The sequence below is a fragment of the Hydra viridissima genome, unplaced genomic scaffold, assembly GCF_058129835.1.
Source record: "Hydra viridissima isolate aposymbiotic clone 2 unplaced genomic scaffold, HvirCarnegie_v1 scaffold_4, whole genome shotgun sequence".
NCBI lineage: Eukaryota > Metazoa > Cnidaria > Hydrozoa > Anthoathecata > Hydridae > Hydra > Hydra viridissima.
The window spans coordinates 2,539,290-2,557,760 of record NW_028324303.1 but is presented as its reverse complement, the minus strand read 5'-3'; the positions used below and the strand labels follow the sequence as shown (position 1 = coordinate 2,557,760).

Genomic DNA, 18,471 nt, shown 5'->3' with positions numbered 1-18,471 from the left:
TAAATACTTAGACTTATTTTCGTTTTCAGGCCTGAAAATGTAATTAGAAATTCTATAATTTAGTATATTTACAACAATTAACAAGAATAAGTACAGATATACACCTTGTGTTGCTTTTTTATAATCAGTTTTTATCACTAAAATGATATGGTAATAAATTACACTCTGTTTTAACTTTTAATTTGGTTTTGGTTCCATAGTCTTTTTTTACAAATCGCTCATGAGGGTATTAATTGACAAGTAAATGACTGGGAGATATATCAAGGGGCTTTATGAATGGATGGGACAGGTATCAAAGAGATAACTAGCTTGACAATTTTAAAAAAAACACTAGTATATTTTACAATTACCCAGTAGTAAGTCAATCCATTTTTTTTTTGTCTCCCCATTCCACAACTATTCAAAAAAACAAACTACCATTGATACTATCATTGCATCTTTACAACTAAAAATCTCTCATGTCATGAGCTTGGTTTTGTTGCTACCATATAAACATTGCTTTTTATGTTTAAATGATGACTCACTACTAGTGTAGCTAGTTTCATTTTCTGTATATATATGCAAGGGACAATAACTTCCCCCCTCCCCTTCTCCCATCTTTAAATTAACTTAAAAAGTAATCAAAATATTACCTGTCATTGGTTAAGTTTTCTTCTTCTATAGTTGAATTTATTTGCCACTATGCCAGCTTAAGCAAACGCTCATGATGCACAAGCACACACTTTCGATGTATGAAACGATGTACAAACGCTCATGATGTAAATCGAAAGTGTGTTCTTGTTCTTTCTGAGAAAACGTTCCAGACTGCTTACTGCTTTCCATGCTGAAAAACATGCCAGTTATTAAAAAACCAACCTCGATGTCTATGATTCCCGGGCACCATAAAGACTCTACAAATCATGCAGAACTTCTTTGCGCAGGAAAGAAAAGGGGTAAGAAGTCAAACTCTCCCCTTTGTTTAATTTCAAGTCTATATGGTTGGGACAGTCGTGCTGTCCCAAATCTAGAGGATGCAGCAGTGTTTCGTAAATCATTGTTGCATGCCCAGTAACAATCCAATAATTTTAGGATGTTCACAAATTTTCCATTAGTACGCTTTGTACTTGATGGCCTAAAGAAACATATTATCGATTTAAGATAAGCAGTTGTGTAACAGAAGTGTCTTTTAACTTCTTGTTTAAGAGTTAACAAACAAGCGCCATGTTGATGCTGTATAGACCTGTGAAATAGCTATGAAAAGATCTTTAGTATTCCTGTAATAAGAAAAGGGTGATATTTTTTGTAAAATATGATTAGATCCAGATTTAGTTCACGATAATTGCATATTAGAACATTTTTCTGTAGTATCCTTTAACTGAGAAGTAAGACAATTCTCTTTTTTCTTTTGAAAAAAGTAAACTCTTTTTTAGATAATTAAGTTCTCCTAGGCTAAATGTCTGCTGATTATTGTTCTCATTATAAGAAATGTAGTCTGAATCTGTTAAAAGCATTTGTGGTACGCCAAATGTTTGCTCTTTTATCGTGTTTTATTTGCATAGACTCTTGTGGAGGAATAGGGACTGGAAAATTAGAGGTATACACTTTTGGCCAAAGAACGGATCGCTGTAGGGTTGGGGATCCCGGGATCCCAAAATCCCGGGATTCCGCGGTTTTTAACAATCCTGAAATCCCGGGATTAAGCATTTAATTCCGGGATTTTTTTTTTTTTAATTGTTTTTGGTTGAATATTTTTAAATTAAAAGTTTTTCGGTTGAGATTTAACTATTTTTATATTGAAAATTCCTGAATTATTATTTTTTCGTTCCATTGCAATCAAATTCGAACTTTACAAATTCGAAATTGTAGTAATTATGTTTTTGAATAATTGGATTAGATTTATTATAATAATTAAAATTGAATTGCGATGTTATTTTAAAAATTTGTTGGCATTTAGTCGCGTTTATTCAAGTTTCTTATCATTTTTATCTCGAATAGACGTTATCTGCTTGTGACTACTTTATAGTAGTAGTTTTAATTAAATTAAAATTGCTGGTTATTTGAATAGTAAATTTTCTAACAGTAAATTAAACAGTATAACAGTAAATTGAGTTATTCGAAAGACTAGACGCTTCAAATCCAGCTACATAATTAACAGCTTATGAGTCTGAATCTGAAGTTGAACTTTCTGTTTCAAATGAGGCATTACTCAAAAATGTTCTGACTCTCCATCTGAATCTATTTCTTTTGCTCTTTTCAAGAGCAAAGGAATATTAGACGAACTTAACAAAGCCTACCAGTGCAGAATCTGAACGAACTTTTTCTACGGCCGGACTCTTTTCAATAAAATTAAGAAATCGTATGGGCGATGAAATTTTGGATGTACTCTGCTCCTTCAAAGCGTATTTAAAAAATAATCAAAACTAATTACATATGTATATTATATCGATAAAAACAACTAACTCTTTATAACCCCGAAATCCCGGGATTTTAAATATAGCACGGGATTACAAACCCTAGATCGCTGGTTAGGATTTTTTTTTTCGCAGTAAGATATCATGGTAATTCGCTGGTTTTCTTTGCTGTATAAGAAAAACGAATCATTCGTTTATTTTCTCTATTCAACTTTATTTGTTTGAGAAGTAAAGTGAGCGCGAGGATGCCTCATTTTGATCGCATCAAGACATCCAAACACAGCAGATATATTGAACATAGATCACTTTCTTGTTAAAATAACTGGTCATGAACATAAAGAGCAATAACGGCTACAGTCAGACACTCAAGAGAATAAAGGGACTCTAACTCAACAAGAATAGTATGAAGAAACTCAAAGTGAAGACCAAACTCAGTCTCTCTTTGTTGATTCCAACACCAAAAAGACAAAGTAGTAGAAGTATTAGGAAAAAAGAAAAGTTAAGTGAGATGATGAAGTCAAAAGGGAAGAAGAAAGGGAAGGGGAGTGAGAAAAAGAATTACAGAGCATCTGAGCTTGCTAATCTTTTATTAGAGACAGACGATGAATTATATGGTTATTAATTTTTTTATCAATAATTTGTTTGTTGAAAACTGCATATGTAAATAGAAATACAAAATACCGCATTTTTACGCAAAATTACTGCAGCAATTACGTATTTTTATGGATTTTATTCATTTGACGCAGATTTACGCATTTTTACCGCCGGTGTGGTAACGCCGATGCTTACTTTTAACATAAAATAGCTTTTGCTTGTTAGTAAAAAAAAACGACCATCTGAAGAGAAAACGACGACCATCTGAAGAGAGTATTTTATTCAACGGTTACTCATGAGGCAACTACCGAATTGACTATTGAATAAATTTGAGGAAGCATTTTACTATAACGCAAATTCTTTAATAATTGAATTAATTTTTTACAAAAATAACCATAAATTAATTAGAAATAAATATAAATTTAATTAGAATTTATAAAAAGTAGGAAATAAATTGTAATATGTGTGTGTAATAGCAGCATGATTTTCAAATATCCGTAAAGCCGTCAATGACCGTTACATTTTTATTTTTATCATTTATTTCTAATGTACGTTGTTTATATTTTTAAGTAATTTATATTTTTTCAGATAAAATTGGTTTCACAAAATAAAATTGCTCGGACATGGCAGACCTATCCGATTTCAAATTGTCGGTGCCCGTATGGCAGGAGCAAGCGTGACCAAAACAGCCCAGATGCTAAATATGTCAAGAGGTACAGTCTCGAAAGTAATGAAAAGATTTGAAAAGCTAAAAGTTAAAAAATTGTCATAAAAGCACAATTCCTGAATGAAAAAAATCTTTCCGGACGTCGTACTCTTACTTGAACTGTCACCAAGAACCACCGAACAACAGCCGTTAAATTGCTGCCAAACTTAATGATTATCTCAAAAATTCAGTTTCAACAAAAACTGTCCGTCGGGAGCTTCATAATGCCGGATTTTATAGAATGGCTGCTATCCAAAAAAATTTTGCTCTCAACAACAGTCATTAAAAAATATTTAGAGTAATTTAAAAACTACTAGAACTGATCCATGGAGCAGTGGAAAAATATAATATTCTCAGATGAATCGTTATTTACATTATTTTCGACCTATGGTAAAGTTTACTCTGAAGGCAGCATAAAGAGCATGTGAACCCAACTGCCTTCTTCCTACTGTGAAATACGGAGGATTCTACTATGATGATCTGGGAGTAATATCGTGGAAATCAGCTAGCTCAATAGTTCTCCTTCATAGCAGAATTAATAGCCATGACTATTTGACTATTTGATTGGATTAAATCCATCAAATGATCTGAGAACTGTTTCCGGAAGGTAACGCAGCATTCGAGGATGACAATGCCCCAATATACTCCACTAAAGTAATCTCAGAATGGCATGAGAAACATTCTGAGGAAGAAACTCATCTTATCTGGCCACAATAATCGCCTCTTATCAATCTAATTAATTGCCTCTAATCAATCAATCTCAATATTATTGAACATTTGTGATGCATGTTAGAAAATAATTTAAGAACTTGATATCCACCACTGAAATCATAGAAGAACGGACGAAAATTCCATTAGGACACATTTATACGAGCCAATACCTCGCCGGATTTAATCTGTAATTACCGTCAAAAGGGTTCCTACCCTTTATTATAATAAACTTGTTTCCTTTTGAAGGTGTTTCCATTATTTTGTCCAACCTCTGTATGTATGTATGTATGTGTATATGTATGTATGTATGTATGTATGTATGTATGTATGTATGTATGTATGTATGTATGTATGTATGTATGTATGTATGTATGTATGTATGTATGTATGTATGTATGTATGTATGTATGTATGTATGTATGTATGTATGTATGTATGTATGTATGTATGTATGTATGTATGTATGTATGTATGTATGTATGTATGTATGTATGTATGTATGTATGTATGTATGTATGTATGTATGTATGTATGTATGTATGTATGTATGTATGTATGTATGTATGTATGTATGTATGTATGTATGTATGTATGTATGTATGTATGTATGTATGTATGTATGTATGTATGTATGTATGTATGTATGTAAGTATGTATGGCGAGCCAAAACCAAAAAAATTGCGTTTCCAGAAGTCTCGAATCAAGGCAATGTTGATTACTTTTTATGATTCGAAGGGTATTGTCCACAAGGAATTTGTTCCAGAAGGTCGAACTGTTAATGGAGAGTACTATTTAGGCGTTTTAGATCGTTTTTGTTGTGTTAGACCTGAATATCCAGCAGGAAAACAACTGTTTTTATTGCACGACAATGCACCGCCTCACAAGACCAAAAAAGTGAACGAGTTTTTGATGAAAAAACGGATTTCTCTCATCAACCACCCTCCATATTCGCCTAATCTATCACCATGTGACTATTTTCTATTTCCAAAACTGAAAACCAAGATGAAAGGAGCATTTTATGATGATATCCCAGCCATTCAAGCAGCTGTAACCGAGATGCTGAAGAACATTCCTATAAATGACATAAAAAAATCTATGCATGCGCTGGTTGATCTTGCCAAACGTTGTATTGAGTCTGATGGAACCTATTTTGAATAAATAATAACTTTCAATGATGATATTATGTGTGTTTTATTTTATATCCAAAAAGTTCGGTTATTTTTGGGGCACACCGTGTATGAAATGTATGTAAAGAATTAATCAACTAATAAATTAGTTAAGCATAATTGAATTATTATTATTATTATAATCTTCGAAGGTAGGCACAAAATAATCTAATGAAAAAAATTTTGAAATTTTGATAGTGCAAATATGCCTACCGATCGTAATATCAATTCCAACGCCTCGAAATAAATGAGCTATTATTGTGCAAATATTTTACAAATGCGCCTTAAATCAAATATATTTCATTACTTTTAGAAATCAGGTGTTGCTGTAAAAAATTTTTTGAAAATCATATCAAGTCATTTCGTTTTATTAATAAATCACTATTTGAAATGACCTGCGTTTAGCAACATTGTTATTTTATATAAATGATATTGACATTGACTTTGTGATGCTCACCTGGTTGCAAACACGTGACTAATGTCATCCAATATTGGTTTACTAAATAAATGGCAGTCGCTTAACTATTTTTACGCTTTCTACTCTAAGCGATAACGTTCATAATCTTTGGTGATCTAGACTTTACATTTACATTATGGTATGATGTTTTTAACGATAAAACATCAGGATAATTTCTTTGAAAGCACATTTAATATACAATATGTTTATTACTCTTAGAATCAAATGTAAGGGGATAGCTTTCTTTCTCTGTTTTTAACGAAAACAAACAAAAAGAAAATATTTTTGTCTGTTTTCGTTTTTTCATGCTTAAGTATTAACAGTTGGTAGTCTGAAATATATATGGAAATATATCAAATAAAGTCTTACACTCTACAATGACATCTAGTCCTCATATCACAACATTCAAGATTCTTGTTCTCGGTGAAAGCGGTGTCGGAAAGACATCTGTTGCTCACAGATTTACCGAAGGAAATTTTAAAGAGTCTTATATTAGCACTATCGGTAAAAAATTTATTAATTTTACACACACACACACACACACACACACACACACACACACACACACACACACACACACACACACACACACACACACACACACACACACACACACACCTTTAAAAGCAAGTATATATGCATAAATATTTGTAATATAACTATGAATAAATTAAAAACCTTGGTTTTAAAAGTATATTGCTTATCCTAGAATTATTTAAAACTGGTAAAACTGGTAAAATTTGTGAGATAAATTTGATGTAATAATTAATCTAATTAATAGGGATTGATGCTTTCAGTTCTACAGTTCAAATTGGCGAAGATAAAGTTCGACTTCAAATATGGTAAGTAACTATTATTTGTAGGATTTAGGTACTAAAAAAGTAATATTCTATGCTAATATATCTGATACGTATCAAATATGTTTTGCAAACTTGTATAAGGTATCTTGACATAGTTACAATAAACATATAGATATATGCGTAGTACATACCTCTATACTTGCATACGTACATGTTTATTTGTGGATGTATAAATGATAAGTCTGTCAAATAGTAATTTTGAAAGATGCCCACTGCAATTTGATTTAACTTCAAATAAATGCTGTCCAGGCTTTGTTTTATGCTCATTCCAGAACATTCCTTAGTTTTGTTTGAATGCATCAATTCCAGTTATTGACAAATGTTTCTAAATGCTCAATGTAGACCCTCATCAGACCATCTCTAAGTTAGGAAGCAAACTCAGGTGTTCACAAGCCACCTTTTCCATTGGGAAAAGATGGTTTGTGAACACCTGATGCTGCTCAGATTCTACACTAGTTGTTGGAGAAGAACAAAATCTAACGAGCCACTGTTTGTAGATTGCTGCTCTGACAACACAAGAAAAATTCTTTCTTTAGCTGCATCCTCACCTCAGATAAGTAGGTTCTTTGAGACAACCAACAGTGAGCATATACCTGGCTAGACTCTAATGAATCATCCCATAAGGTATCAAAAATGACCCTCATTCTTGCAACCTTCTCTTGTGAATTGGTAAGCCAGACTTGTGAATTGGTAAGCCAGACTATAAGATTGGTTGTTCCTCTTGATATCTTTTCCATATATTGAAAACTTTTTTTCTGTAGACATTTACCTTTTTCATAATTTTTTTAACCAGCCTTTTTGAAAGCACTTATGCACATTTTTTAGGCTGTTATATTTTATTTCTTTTAAAATGTTAAAAGAAAAATTTAATCTCATTAAAAAAAATTTTACCCCCTCCCCCTATTAAAAGTGCACCAATAAAAATACTATTGGATAACAAAAATGTTAATGTATTGTATTTGCTTATTATATTTAAGTAATAAGTAAATATACAGTGCTTTCACACAAAACATAGGCACTTTGAGATTTTTTTGTTCAAAGTTTATTTAAATATCATAAAATTAAAGCTAAAGAAGATATTGACTTATTTTTTGTAATCAAAATTTTTAAGTGTAATTCCATCCCCCCTCAGATCTCCTTTATATTTTAATCTGTTACTTATCAAGGAAATGTTCAAAAGTTATGACATTTTGAAATTCAGCCTAAAATACCCTATTTTTTACCCACATCTACCTTTATGAGTTTTACTTTTTCCTGCATAGTTCGAGTTTCTAGTGAAAAAAAGAGTTGAAAATTGGTACCTCACCATTTTTGAAGATGCTGAATCTAAAAATGAAGAGGAAATAACCATAAAATTTTTGGTGGTCATTTCTTAATTTTAAAATAGTCAAGACAAATTATTTGAATGGATTTATGGCAAACAAATTTTTTTTTTGCCATAAATCCATTCAAATTTTCCAATTTTTTCCTGGTTGCATTTAGTATCTTAAATGTTGTGTTAAAATGAGAAATTCATGCAGTCAATAAGGTGGTCTAGATTGTCAGCTTTGGTTTGAATGTCCTTTGGAACTTTGTTGTCTGATGCTTTAAGATAGAATTCAGTGACACTTAGAGCAGTTGCAAGTTTCTTAGTAACTGCTTCTTCAACTTGTTTTAAGTTTCTCTTTCCAAGTGAGGCTTGTTAGGATTTGACTGAATGAACTTTCAAAAGGGAACACTTCAAGTTCAAACAAAGTATTGCAGAGCAATGATCTTGACTTTGTTGTATTAAAGTTAATTTCAATATAACTTAAATATAATTAGCCTGTAAATAAAACAAATATTTTTAATGTCTATAAAAGTATTAAAAGAAAAAAAGAACACCTAAAAGTGAAAGCTGCTTGGTGCCTAATTCTTTTTTTAGCTTTTTTTTTATGGGTGTTAAATATATTGCAGTATTGTGTTACTTTAATTGCATAGCACTTCAAGTAAACATGTTATGATGGAGACAAATTGTTGGTTTGAAATTGATAGTTGATAGCTCAATCCTTCACATTAATATTTCTCTATCAGGAAAATCTTCAAAAGATTCAATTCCAAGCAAGGATGTATATGTTGACAGATGACATTCACTTTCTAATTGAATTCCAATGGAGTACTGATTGTTGTTGGCCATGACTGAGAAAATGAATTTCCAAATAAGGCTAAGAAATTATTTAATATAAAGTTGTTTAACTTTTAGGCTTTATATATCACAACTTATGTCACAAAACCATATTTAGAATACTAAGCAATATTTAAAAAAAAAAAAAATCTATTTTTAAACTTGTAGCATTTTGTAACATTCATTGGCAACATTTAAAACTATATTTAGACTTAGACTTTTAAGGATTGTTATCCTTCAATATTAGGATAGTCTTGATTAATTATTTGTCAATCCAAGTATAAATAGATTCAATTGGATTTAAACCTGGTGATAAAGCTGTCTAGGGCATTAAATTTATTTTGTCTTCTGCCCAAGATTTGACTATGCAAGCTGTGTGGGCAGGATTCATATCTTGTTGAAACAACCACCATTTGTTTCAACCAATCAGAATGTCTACTGATAGGTTAGTTGGTTGATTAGACCTGAATGCTAACACTCCCACTGCCACCTTATAACCTTTGTACAACAAAATGGTTGCTATACTTCTCAGATCTTTTAACAAGAACTTTGTTTTTCCTATTTACTTTATCAAAGTTACTTTCATCACTGAAAATTACTTGTTTCCACTCTTCCAAATTCCATTTTATTCTCTCCTTACACCAACTTAATTTTATTTGCCTATCTCTTTCCATCAACACAGGTCTTCTATTAGTTGCATAAACACTAATATTTTTACTAGATGAAAAATTTCTAACTGTATTTGAAAAAAAAAATGTTTACACAGTTTTCACTGAAACTTTTGGTAAAATTAAGAAAACATAATCTTGGGTTGGGTTTTACTTGAAAAAATGACTGTTCTTGTGTTCTGGATTTTTTTTTTTACCTTTTGGATCTGAAAATGATGTTGGGTGCTAACGTTTTAAATCTTTTCGGAGATGTATTCTGATGCAATTCTCTGAAATTTACAGTCTACTTGTTATTTTTCTGTTGCTGATCTTGGAACCTGGATCTTTCATACCTACCATCTGGCCGTTTTTTTGTTTGCTTACTGCTTTTAACCCTTTTCTATGTATCTTAACTTTTGGAAGTTAAGATACATAGAAAATAATCATTTGCAATTTTATGCAACATTTTACAGAAAATGATCAAACTAACATTAATAGATTCATGATAACAGTTAGTTTGAGAAGAAAAAAAAAAAAAAAAGGAAATTTTGATAGTTTAAAACTTGTGCCTCTATGTATGTGTAAAATTTTCCAATATGTTTTTTTATATGCATTTGATAAAGCAGAATTAATAAAAAAAGATAATGGACTTTTTAGTGAAATTGATTCTAGAGAAATATTTTTTTTATCATGAAACAAAACAAAAAAAGAAGAATATTTAGTTAAACCAACTTCATAGTACTTGTTATTTCAAAGGTCATTTTTTGGGTTATAAAAATATAAAAAGCTAATTATTGTTTTCTTTACAAGCAATAAAATGAAAACAATAATTGTGCATCAAATATGATTTTTCAGGAATTTTAAAACCTTAGAATGGGTCTTCTTAAAAAGAAATAAACAATTTTAATGGCACTTTCATATTTTCAACAACATTAGATAAAAGTTTGTTGCTCCAAGTTGTGGATATTAAAATATTTCAGTCTTGGAAAATAACCTAGTATTTTTGTGAATTAGCTACACATGTAATAAGGTGTTTTTTTTTCAGGTGTAATATTTTGGGCTAATTTTTTAAGGGTTATTATTTATGATCATTATATTTATGTTTATCTTTCTGTTTATTTATATGAAATTTTCCTTGGTTTAAGTCTCTGAGTCAGAAAGCATTGAAACATGTATAACAGTTATTGTGAGCTTAAAAACCATCATTTAATGGCAACAAAATATTGTGGAAGCAAAGAAGATATGTTTTGGTCTGAAAGCTGATTTGGATAAGTTTTTGATATCTCCACAAAAGTAGTTTTAAATACCATAACAAATTAGGAAGATGTAAAAAGATAATACATCTAATTTAGGCATTAGAGGCATAGAATATAATGCCTTAACATCCAAAAGAGAAACAAAAAATTTGCATACCAACCACCCAAAAAGGAAGTCTTTCAAGTGCAACCAAGAGACTTGCAGTGTGTTATTTGACATTAATAGCCCCCCTCATCTGCCCCTCAATATTTGTTGAAAATGTTTGAAAGAATGTTTTAAATTCGATTTTCAACTTGTAGTTAACTAGTTCCATTGCAGAAAAAGAAAAACATCTTTACAAGAGAAGTACCATCTGCCTGGGACAGAGTAAAGCTTCTAGATATTGGTGCCATGTTTGCTATTGGGGCAATCGTAAAAGCACTTGGTGCATTTAGATTTGGAAGAATTAGCTTGTCTCAAAGTAATATTAAATAAGTTCATGTTTTATGTGTTGTGTTTGTGGGATATATAAATACCTACAATTATTGCTAGCAAGGAGACTATTGATTGAATTTTTATATTAGTGAACATTGTTGCAGTAGTAATTGCTAATTGTTCCCAAAAACAACTGGACATGTGCATTGTATGGCTGGGTACTCAAATGTATGATTCAAGCATTAGTTTTTAACACAGCAACTTTAAGTAATGAGATGGAAGAAAGACCTTGTTTGGATTGTCTGTTGTCATCAAATGTTTAAGATAATGCTGTCAAATATATTTTCTGTTGTTCTAGGGCCATCAAATGGTCCTGAGATAGATCCCTTTGAATGGTTTCAGAAAATAGAGAGTCATTCTTTTCTAATGTCTTTAGTAAATCTATTTCGCTTTGTTTTAGGGATACAGCTGGACAAGAGAGATTTCGAACTTTAACAAATGCTTACTACAGGGGAGCTATGGTAATTTCTTTATATACTTACTGGGCACCAAATGAAGTTTCTATATTTCAAAAAAAAAAAAAAAAAAATTTCCTTTTAAAATATGGAACTTTTATGGCTGTTTTTGTGTTATTGTAAAAGCTTTTAAATTATGTTTTTACAATAACATGAAAACAGCTCATGATTTGTTTATGTCAATAGATTGATGTAAATGCATCATGAGCTGTTTTCATGTTATTGAAACATGGTTGACGTAAATGCTTCATGAGCTGTATTCATGTTATTAAATAGTACTGAATCCTAATTACTCAATTTTCTTTTCTTCTTGTAAGTCTCCTTACAAGAAGAAAAGAAAATTGAGTAATTCGGATTCAGTACTATTTATTCTATAAAAAATTTTTTCTGTAAAGAAGTTTACAAATTTAATATTTATTTTTTATTAAATATTTTATAGCTAATTTAGTAATTTGTTTAGAAATACAATTTTATGCCAAAATTGTTTAATATTATTAGCAAGATTTTATTTTTTTCAATGGTAATTTTACCATTGACTTTTACAAGAATTTTCAGTGTTATGTACTCATTTTATGCATCATCAGACCTGTAAAAGTGGATAATATACCAGTTCCCTCTGATAGCAGTTTTATTTCTCACTATTTAAGTACATTTTCTTTTTGGTTGCCAAAACAAAACTCCTGTTTGTAACCATATTATTTAGTTAACAAAATACAGAAAAACCTATTGAGTTTTTTTTTTTTTTAATTTAGGGTATCATGTTGGTTTATGATGTTACCTGTGAGAAAAGCTACAATAGCATTAGTAAATGGCTGGAATCTATTGAGCAAGTAAGATAATACCAAATGATCGCATTAGGATCATTAACTATGATTTTTATAAGGTACAACTATGACCTTTAGGTATGCTTAACACATGATTGACACATCTATTGTATCCTGTACAATATTTTAATCTAAATTTGTTTAAATTTAACATTTAAATTTAACTAAATTTGGATCTTAATATAAACTGTTAAAAGTTCTCTTTTCTAATAATTTAAGGTTGTTTTTTTTTTAAAAAAAGAATGCATCAGGAAATGTGATTTGTATGCTGGTTGGGAATAAAGCAGATGTAGAAGAAAGCCAACGTTGCATTTCTAAAAAGCAAGGAGAAGAGGTAGCTAACTTTATGTAATTTAACTTGAGTAAAATTATTGGCAATTGCTACTTGAAGCGCAATCCGCTCTATGCAGCCATATGCTACTCGGAGCGCAATACTTTGTACGCATGCGCTAAATTTTTTTTTTTTTTTTTTTTTACTTTAAATCTTGTTGATGTTAACCCTATCCCTATCTCTATCCCTATCCCTAACCCTTACCCATACCCTAACCCTAACCGCCTATCTAACCAGCTTTATAGTGAAATATAAATCGCACTGTTATAATAAAATAATTGCGCATGTGTGTAGAATATTGCGCTCTGAGCAGCTTATGGTTATGTAGAGCACATTGTGCTCTACAAAGACACTTCGAAAATTATTACTACTTTATATGTTTTGGATAATTAAAACTTTATAAATTTATAGAAGTCCACATTTTATTCATGTTTTTCTGTAATTTTTTAGAAAGCATCTGATTCAGGTTTAGATTTTTTTGAAGTCAGTGCTAAAAATGGACATAACATTAAAGAGGTACAATTCTCCTTCTTACTTCACTAAAAGTTGAGAGGAATCATATGACTTCTTTGATAAGGATTTATTATTTGTGTTCTCATCTTTTTATAGGAATAAAGGTTTTTTATTGTGTTTATGGTGGCAAATTTTTATGAGAAAAAAACTAAAATTATTTATGTGCAATTCTGATTGGCTACTAAAAAGCTTCTTTTTTAAAAAAATTTTTAAGGCATTTATGGCATTGGGAGAAAAGATACAGAATTCAAAGAAGAAAAAGGTTAAGAAACTTTTTGCTATTTTTCATTATATAAGTTGATATATATTTTTTGTTACATATGTAAACATACTTTTAGTTATATGCAGTAGTTTCTAAAAGTTTAGAGGCACTCATTATTTTTTTAGTGTTTAAAGTATTTTTGATAATAACTTGATAAAGAAAATTTAATTTTTTAAAAAGATTTTAATTTAGGGTTTTTTTTAATATTTTTTATTAGTAAATTTTAAAAGGGTATTAAGTTAAAAAAAAAAAAAATTTGCAAAATAAAACATTAAAAATAAAAATATCAACATTAAGAATAGATAAGTAAAATGTTATGGTGATATATAAAAGCAAATATTTAAAATGTTCAAAAGACCTAATATCTCCATTAATTCTGGTCTTTTCACACTTTATTTTTAACTGAATGTTGTGATTTTTGATATGTTAATTAATTAAAACTAAATCTAGGTATAAAAATTAAATAATTTGAGTTATTTTTATCGTTATTTAAATATTTAACAAAAGTTAAGTTAGTTTTGCTCTAAAAAAAGAACTAAAAAATTGGGTAAAAAAACAAATAACCGAGGAACAAAGATGGATAATAATTGCTCATCTAGGAGAAGGTACCGAGAGCAATCAAAAAATAGCTAAGCTTATTGGAGTTTCAGATGCGTCAGAACCACCAAGATTATTTATGAGCTTTTTCATGGTGCCAGAGAAAAGTTAAGGTCTGGTAGAACTTTGGCAACAACTAGACAAGACAACAGTGTCATTTTTAAATTAGTTATGTTAATTTCCAAAAACACTGTCAAATTTTAAACAAATATAAAATTGGGGTTTATTTTGCTTTGAAAAAAACCATTGCTGAGGCCATATGATAAGCAAAGAAGACTCATATGGTGTAATAAAATAAGGGATTGGACCATTGAACAATAGAAAAAAGTAGTTTGAAGTGATGAAAGTAATTTTGAGCTTGTTAACTGTAAATCTAATTTTACAGATAGAGGAATGGCTCATCAAAAGTACCACTCCAGCTATATTAGTCCAACATCACAAAAAGGCAGAGGCTCTATTGGTATCTGGTCATGTTTTAATTACAAAGTTGTTGGTATGTGCCAAACCTATTCTGGTAGAATCAACTCTAGATTATATGTAGATATGCTGTACAACAACTTAATTCCAACAATCTAAAGCTTAGAAATGAGTGGAAGTTTCAGCAAGATAGTGCTACAGTTCATGCTGCATATTAAACAAAGGAATGGTTCGAAGAAAACAATATTGTAGTAATACCTTGGCCAAAATACTCACCTGATTTGAACCCTATAGAGAATAATTGAGCATGGGTAGCCTTTGAATTGGCAAATGTTCAAATTACCAGTCTAGAGCAGGTCAAAGAATTGGTAAAGGAGATCTAGTATAGATTACCAGTTGAGATGTGCAGCTGTCTAGTTAAGTCTTTGCAAAGAAGAGTTGTTTTAAGTTGTTCTAAGGCTAAAGGTGGACACACTAAATAATAATTAGTTTTTTTTTTTTGTTGTTTTGTTTTTTTTGGGTTAAATTTAAGGTGCGTCTAACCTTTTGAACATTTTAAATATTTGCTTTTGTATATTACCATAACATTTTACTGATGTATTTTTAATGTTTTATAGTATTTTGTAAATTTTTTTTAACTTAATACTCTTATAAAATTCGCTAATAAAAAAAAATGCGTCCTAACTTTTGGAATCTACTTTCATTGAGCCAGATTGGTATTTGAGAGAAAACAAGAAAATCAAGTTTTGAACTGAAACTATAAATCAGATGATTTTATGTCAGTTAATTTTTTTGCCACTAATAAATAATACTCTTCTATAAATAGTAAACTTTTTGAGTAGTAGTAGGAATAGGCGTCATAAAATGCAATTGGGAAAGTTTAAAGGGTTAGGCCACTCTGGCTTTTAATGTCTTATGTAAGCATTTCATAAAGGTATTACTTAAAGGGATACGGCCATGGTGAAATAAATTCTAAGTATCATTTTTTTTATTGAACTAGATTTCATTAAGTTAAGACTTTATAATTTGTACACCATTTGCAAAATAACAAAATGAAATATTTTTGTTATGACTTTGTAAGGCAATAAAAGTATTATTGAAGTTTTTTAAATAATCAAATTTTATTGTAAAAAAAAATTATTGAAATTTTTTGAATTTGTGTGATTCGGGGTAAAATAAGTTCTTCAAACTGAATTCTAGATGCATACACCACAATCTGTAAAAAGTGGTTTTATTTTTTATCTGGTTTTCCTTTACTTTAAAAGGACAAATGAACGATAGTGTGAAATTATTTTTGCGCCTATTTTCGGATATTTCATGTGGAGTTGTTCTGTGAATTTGGACGCTTTAAGAGGTAAATAACGCTTTTTAAAACAGCAAAAATGGCTCTTTTTTCAAGTTTTTTTCAAAATTAATTTCCTAAAGAACCATCATTAAGTGTTGAGCAATAAGACTTCAATATTTGTTTTTTTCTTTTTGCTTTAATATGTAAATTTTATCTGCATTATATTAGGCCAAAAAGAATTAATGTATTTGTGAGGATCACTGGTTACAAATACTAAAATTACTTCTTAAATCATTGTAAACAATTATTCAGCTGGATATTTTCATTTGAGTATATTTACCATTTTTTTAATAGAAGATTTTCTAAAATACTGAAATGCTGGATTTTTTTTTTTTTCGAAACGATTATCTCGCAAGATTATTCGTTTCACTTTGTTTCCGCTCTTTATCTATTATCATAATTAACTTTTTTTTCTGTAGATTTTTTTTGGCCGCTCAGAAATAAGATCGTCTTGATTGAATGCCTATTTTTGCCCCGAATTGCACTAAAACTGATTTTCTTTACATTGTTAAAGTTTTGTTTGTTTATGAATGTAAAATTAATGATACTCTAACAAAAAAATGCAGGAAATTCTGACGTCAGTCATCGTCCCGCTTCCAAATGAAAAGACGAGTTCGTGTTGCTGAACATTAATCTTCTGTTTAATTAACGTTGTTATTCAAACCTCGTGTTAACTGTTTAACAAGTTAACTGCTCAAACCTCGTGTTAACTATAACTGCCAGGTCCTGCTTCGGTGGCTTGTTTATATTTTAACAACCCTACATTATTTACGCGAATCATGAAAAAACCTCGTAGTCTTTTAAACTTTTTGATCCGCAGCATGAAATAAAATCGCGCTTTTTATTTTGCGATCATTCATGATTTGAATTCAAACGCTATTAAAAAACTGAATAAACGCTTATGTGCTTTGAAAATTTTTGTTGATTTATCGCAGGCTACTTACTGTTAACTCGTATCCGCCTTACTGTTATAACTCACATTACCTTTGGATAGTTTTTTTTTTTTGTTTTGTTTTGTAGACTATAATTTATATTGAAGAAAAACGAAAACATTTATAGGTGTATGGCCACACTGGCCACAGTAAAAACAAAATCTTATATAGCTTTTTTTTTTTTTTTCAATTATTGCTTTACTTTCGGTTTTCATCCGTATAAGCACTGGTTTATTCGTGGAGATTAGTAGCGTTTATTTATTTATTTATTAAGCATGAATGGCTTTTTAACAAGTTCTTTTTTTTTTTCAACGTCGTTTTTTTTTTTTTTTTTTTTTTTTAGCTTCTTACCTTTTTCTATATAAAAATTGGCTCGATATTCTTATGCGAGATTTGATTCGATAATTTTCGTGCGAGTGTTTTCGCGTGATGTTATGACATTAGTGGGACTTAATTACCGTCTTTATTTGAATAAATACCCATGATACCCATGATAATGTAGGTTTTCATTGGATTTAGTAATTGCAAAGTATTTTAAGAAGCGTGGGTGGTCATTAAGGTTTTTTTTTTTTTAAGGTGATTTGTTCGAATAAATACGGTATTAAAATTCAGTTATTTTGTTTCAAGATATTTTACTTCACGGTTCTTTTTATAGCGTTATAAGAGTTTTACCTGCGCTACGAGTTTTATATCTCTTTTCTTAAAATTTACAAATTTTTAACTTTTTTAAGTTTTTATACAATAAAATAAAAAGATTTTCAAATATTTGTAATAACATTTAAAATATTGTCATACGAAATAAATATAATTTACATTCAATTTTCGAGTAATTTAATCTTGATTTGGTTTTGGAGTCTGGCAAGTTGCCTTTAAAGTACCATACATTATTTTTGTGACGCTGGGTGAAGACTCACCAATTTCAGTGTTGTTTAACTTTTCTAATCCTTTTTTAAAGTTACATGCAAAAAACGCGTTTATCCTCTTGACGGTCCTGTAAATATTATTACAACTATTGTATATATAGTGTAATACTGTTGTTATAAAGTTTTAGGGAAATAATCGTGCAAGATGTGATCGATATAGTAAATAAAAGTTTTACAATCCTAGAAACTCGTTTTTTTTCTTTATTTCTTCACACTTTTGTTAGTTAACTACACCTGTTTAATGTGCTGTAAAATGTAAACTAAAGATTTACTGTCTTATTGCTTGATAACGGGATAAAATACAACTACTTGTGTTGTTCCACTGAGGCTTTTGATTTCAGGTCGTAAGCAGTTACATCTGCTTTAAATAAACGCGAATTACCTGAATCCAGAATTAACTGAATTTAAAAAAATTGTATTTAAAACAACAATCCTTCAAAGTAAAATACACTCTCTTATGAAATGTG

At 29.9% G+C, this 18,471-nt stretch overlaps 1 protein-coding gene across 3 annotated transcripts; it reads left to right on the top strand.

Annotated features, from left to right (window-relative positions):
- The first annotated feature begins 5,862 nt into the window (after positions 1–5,862).
- Positions 5,863–18,191, top strand: LOC149889411 (ras-related protein Rab-13-like). 3 transcript variants are annotated; one of them, XM_090084482.1, is made up of 9 exons: positions 5,863–6,251; positions 6,339–6,528; positions 6,806–6,866; positions 11,806–11,866; positions 12,613–12,690; positions 12,926–13,018; positions 13,466–13,531; positions 13,743–13,790; positions 16,716–18,191. In XM_090084482.1, the coding sequence occupies exons 2-9, from the start codon at positions 6,402–6,404 to the stop codon at positions 16,773–16,775; spliced, it is 594 nt and encodes a 197-aa protein (XP_089940608.1). In that variant the 5' UTR covers positions 5,863–6,251; positions 6,339–6,401; the 3' UTR covers positions 16,776–18,191. The 3 variants fall into 3 exon arrangements, with proteins under 3 accessions (XP_089940608.1, XP_089940607.1, XP_089940609.1); XM_090084481.1 differs by having other exon boundaries at positions 6,031–6,163; XM_090084483.1 differs by lacking the exon at positions 5,863–6,251 and having other exon boundaries at positions 6,271–6,528; positions 17,425–17,595.
- Positions 18,192–18,471: the final 280 nt, after the last annotated feature.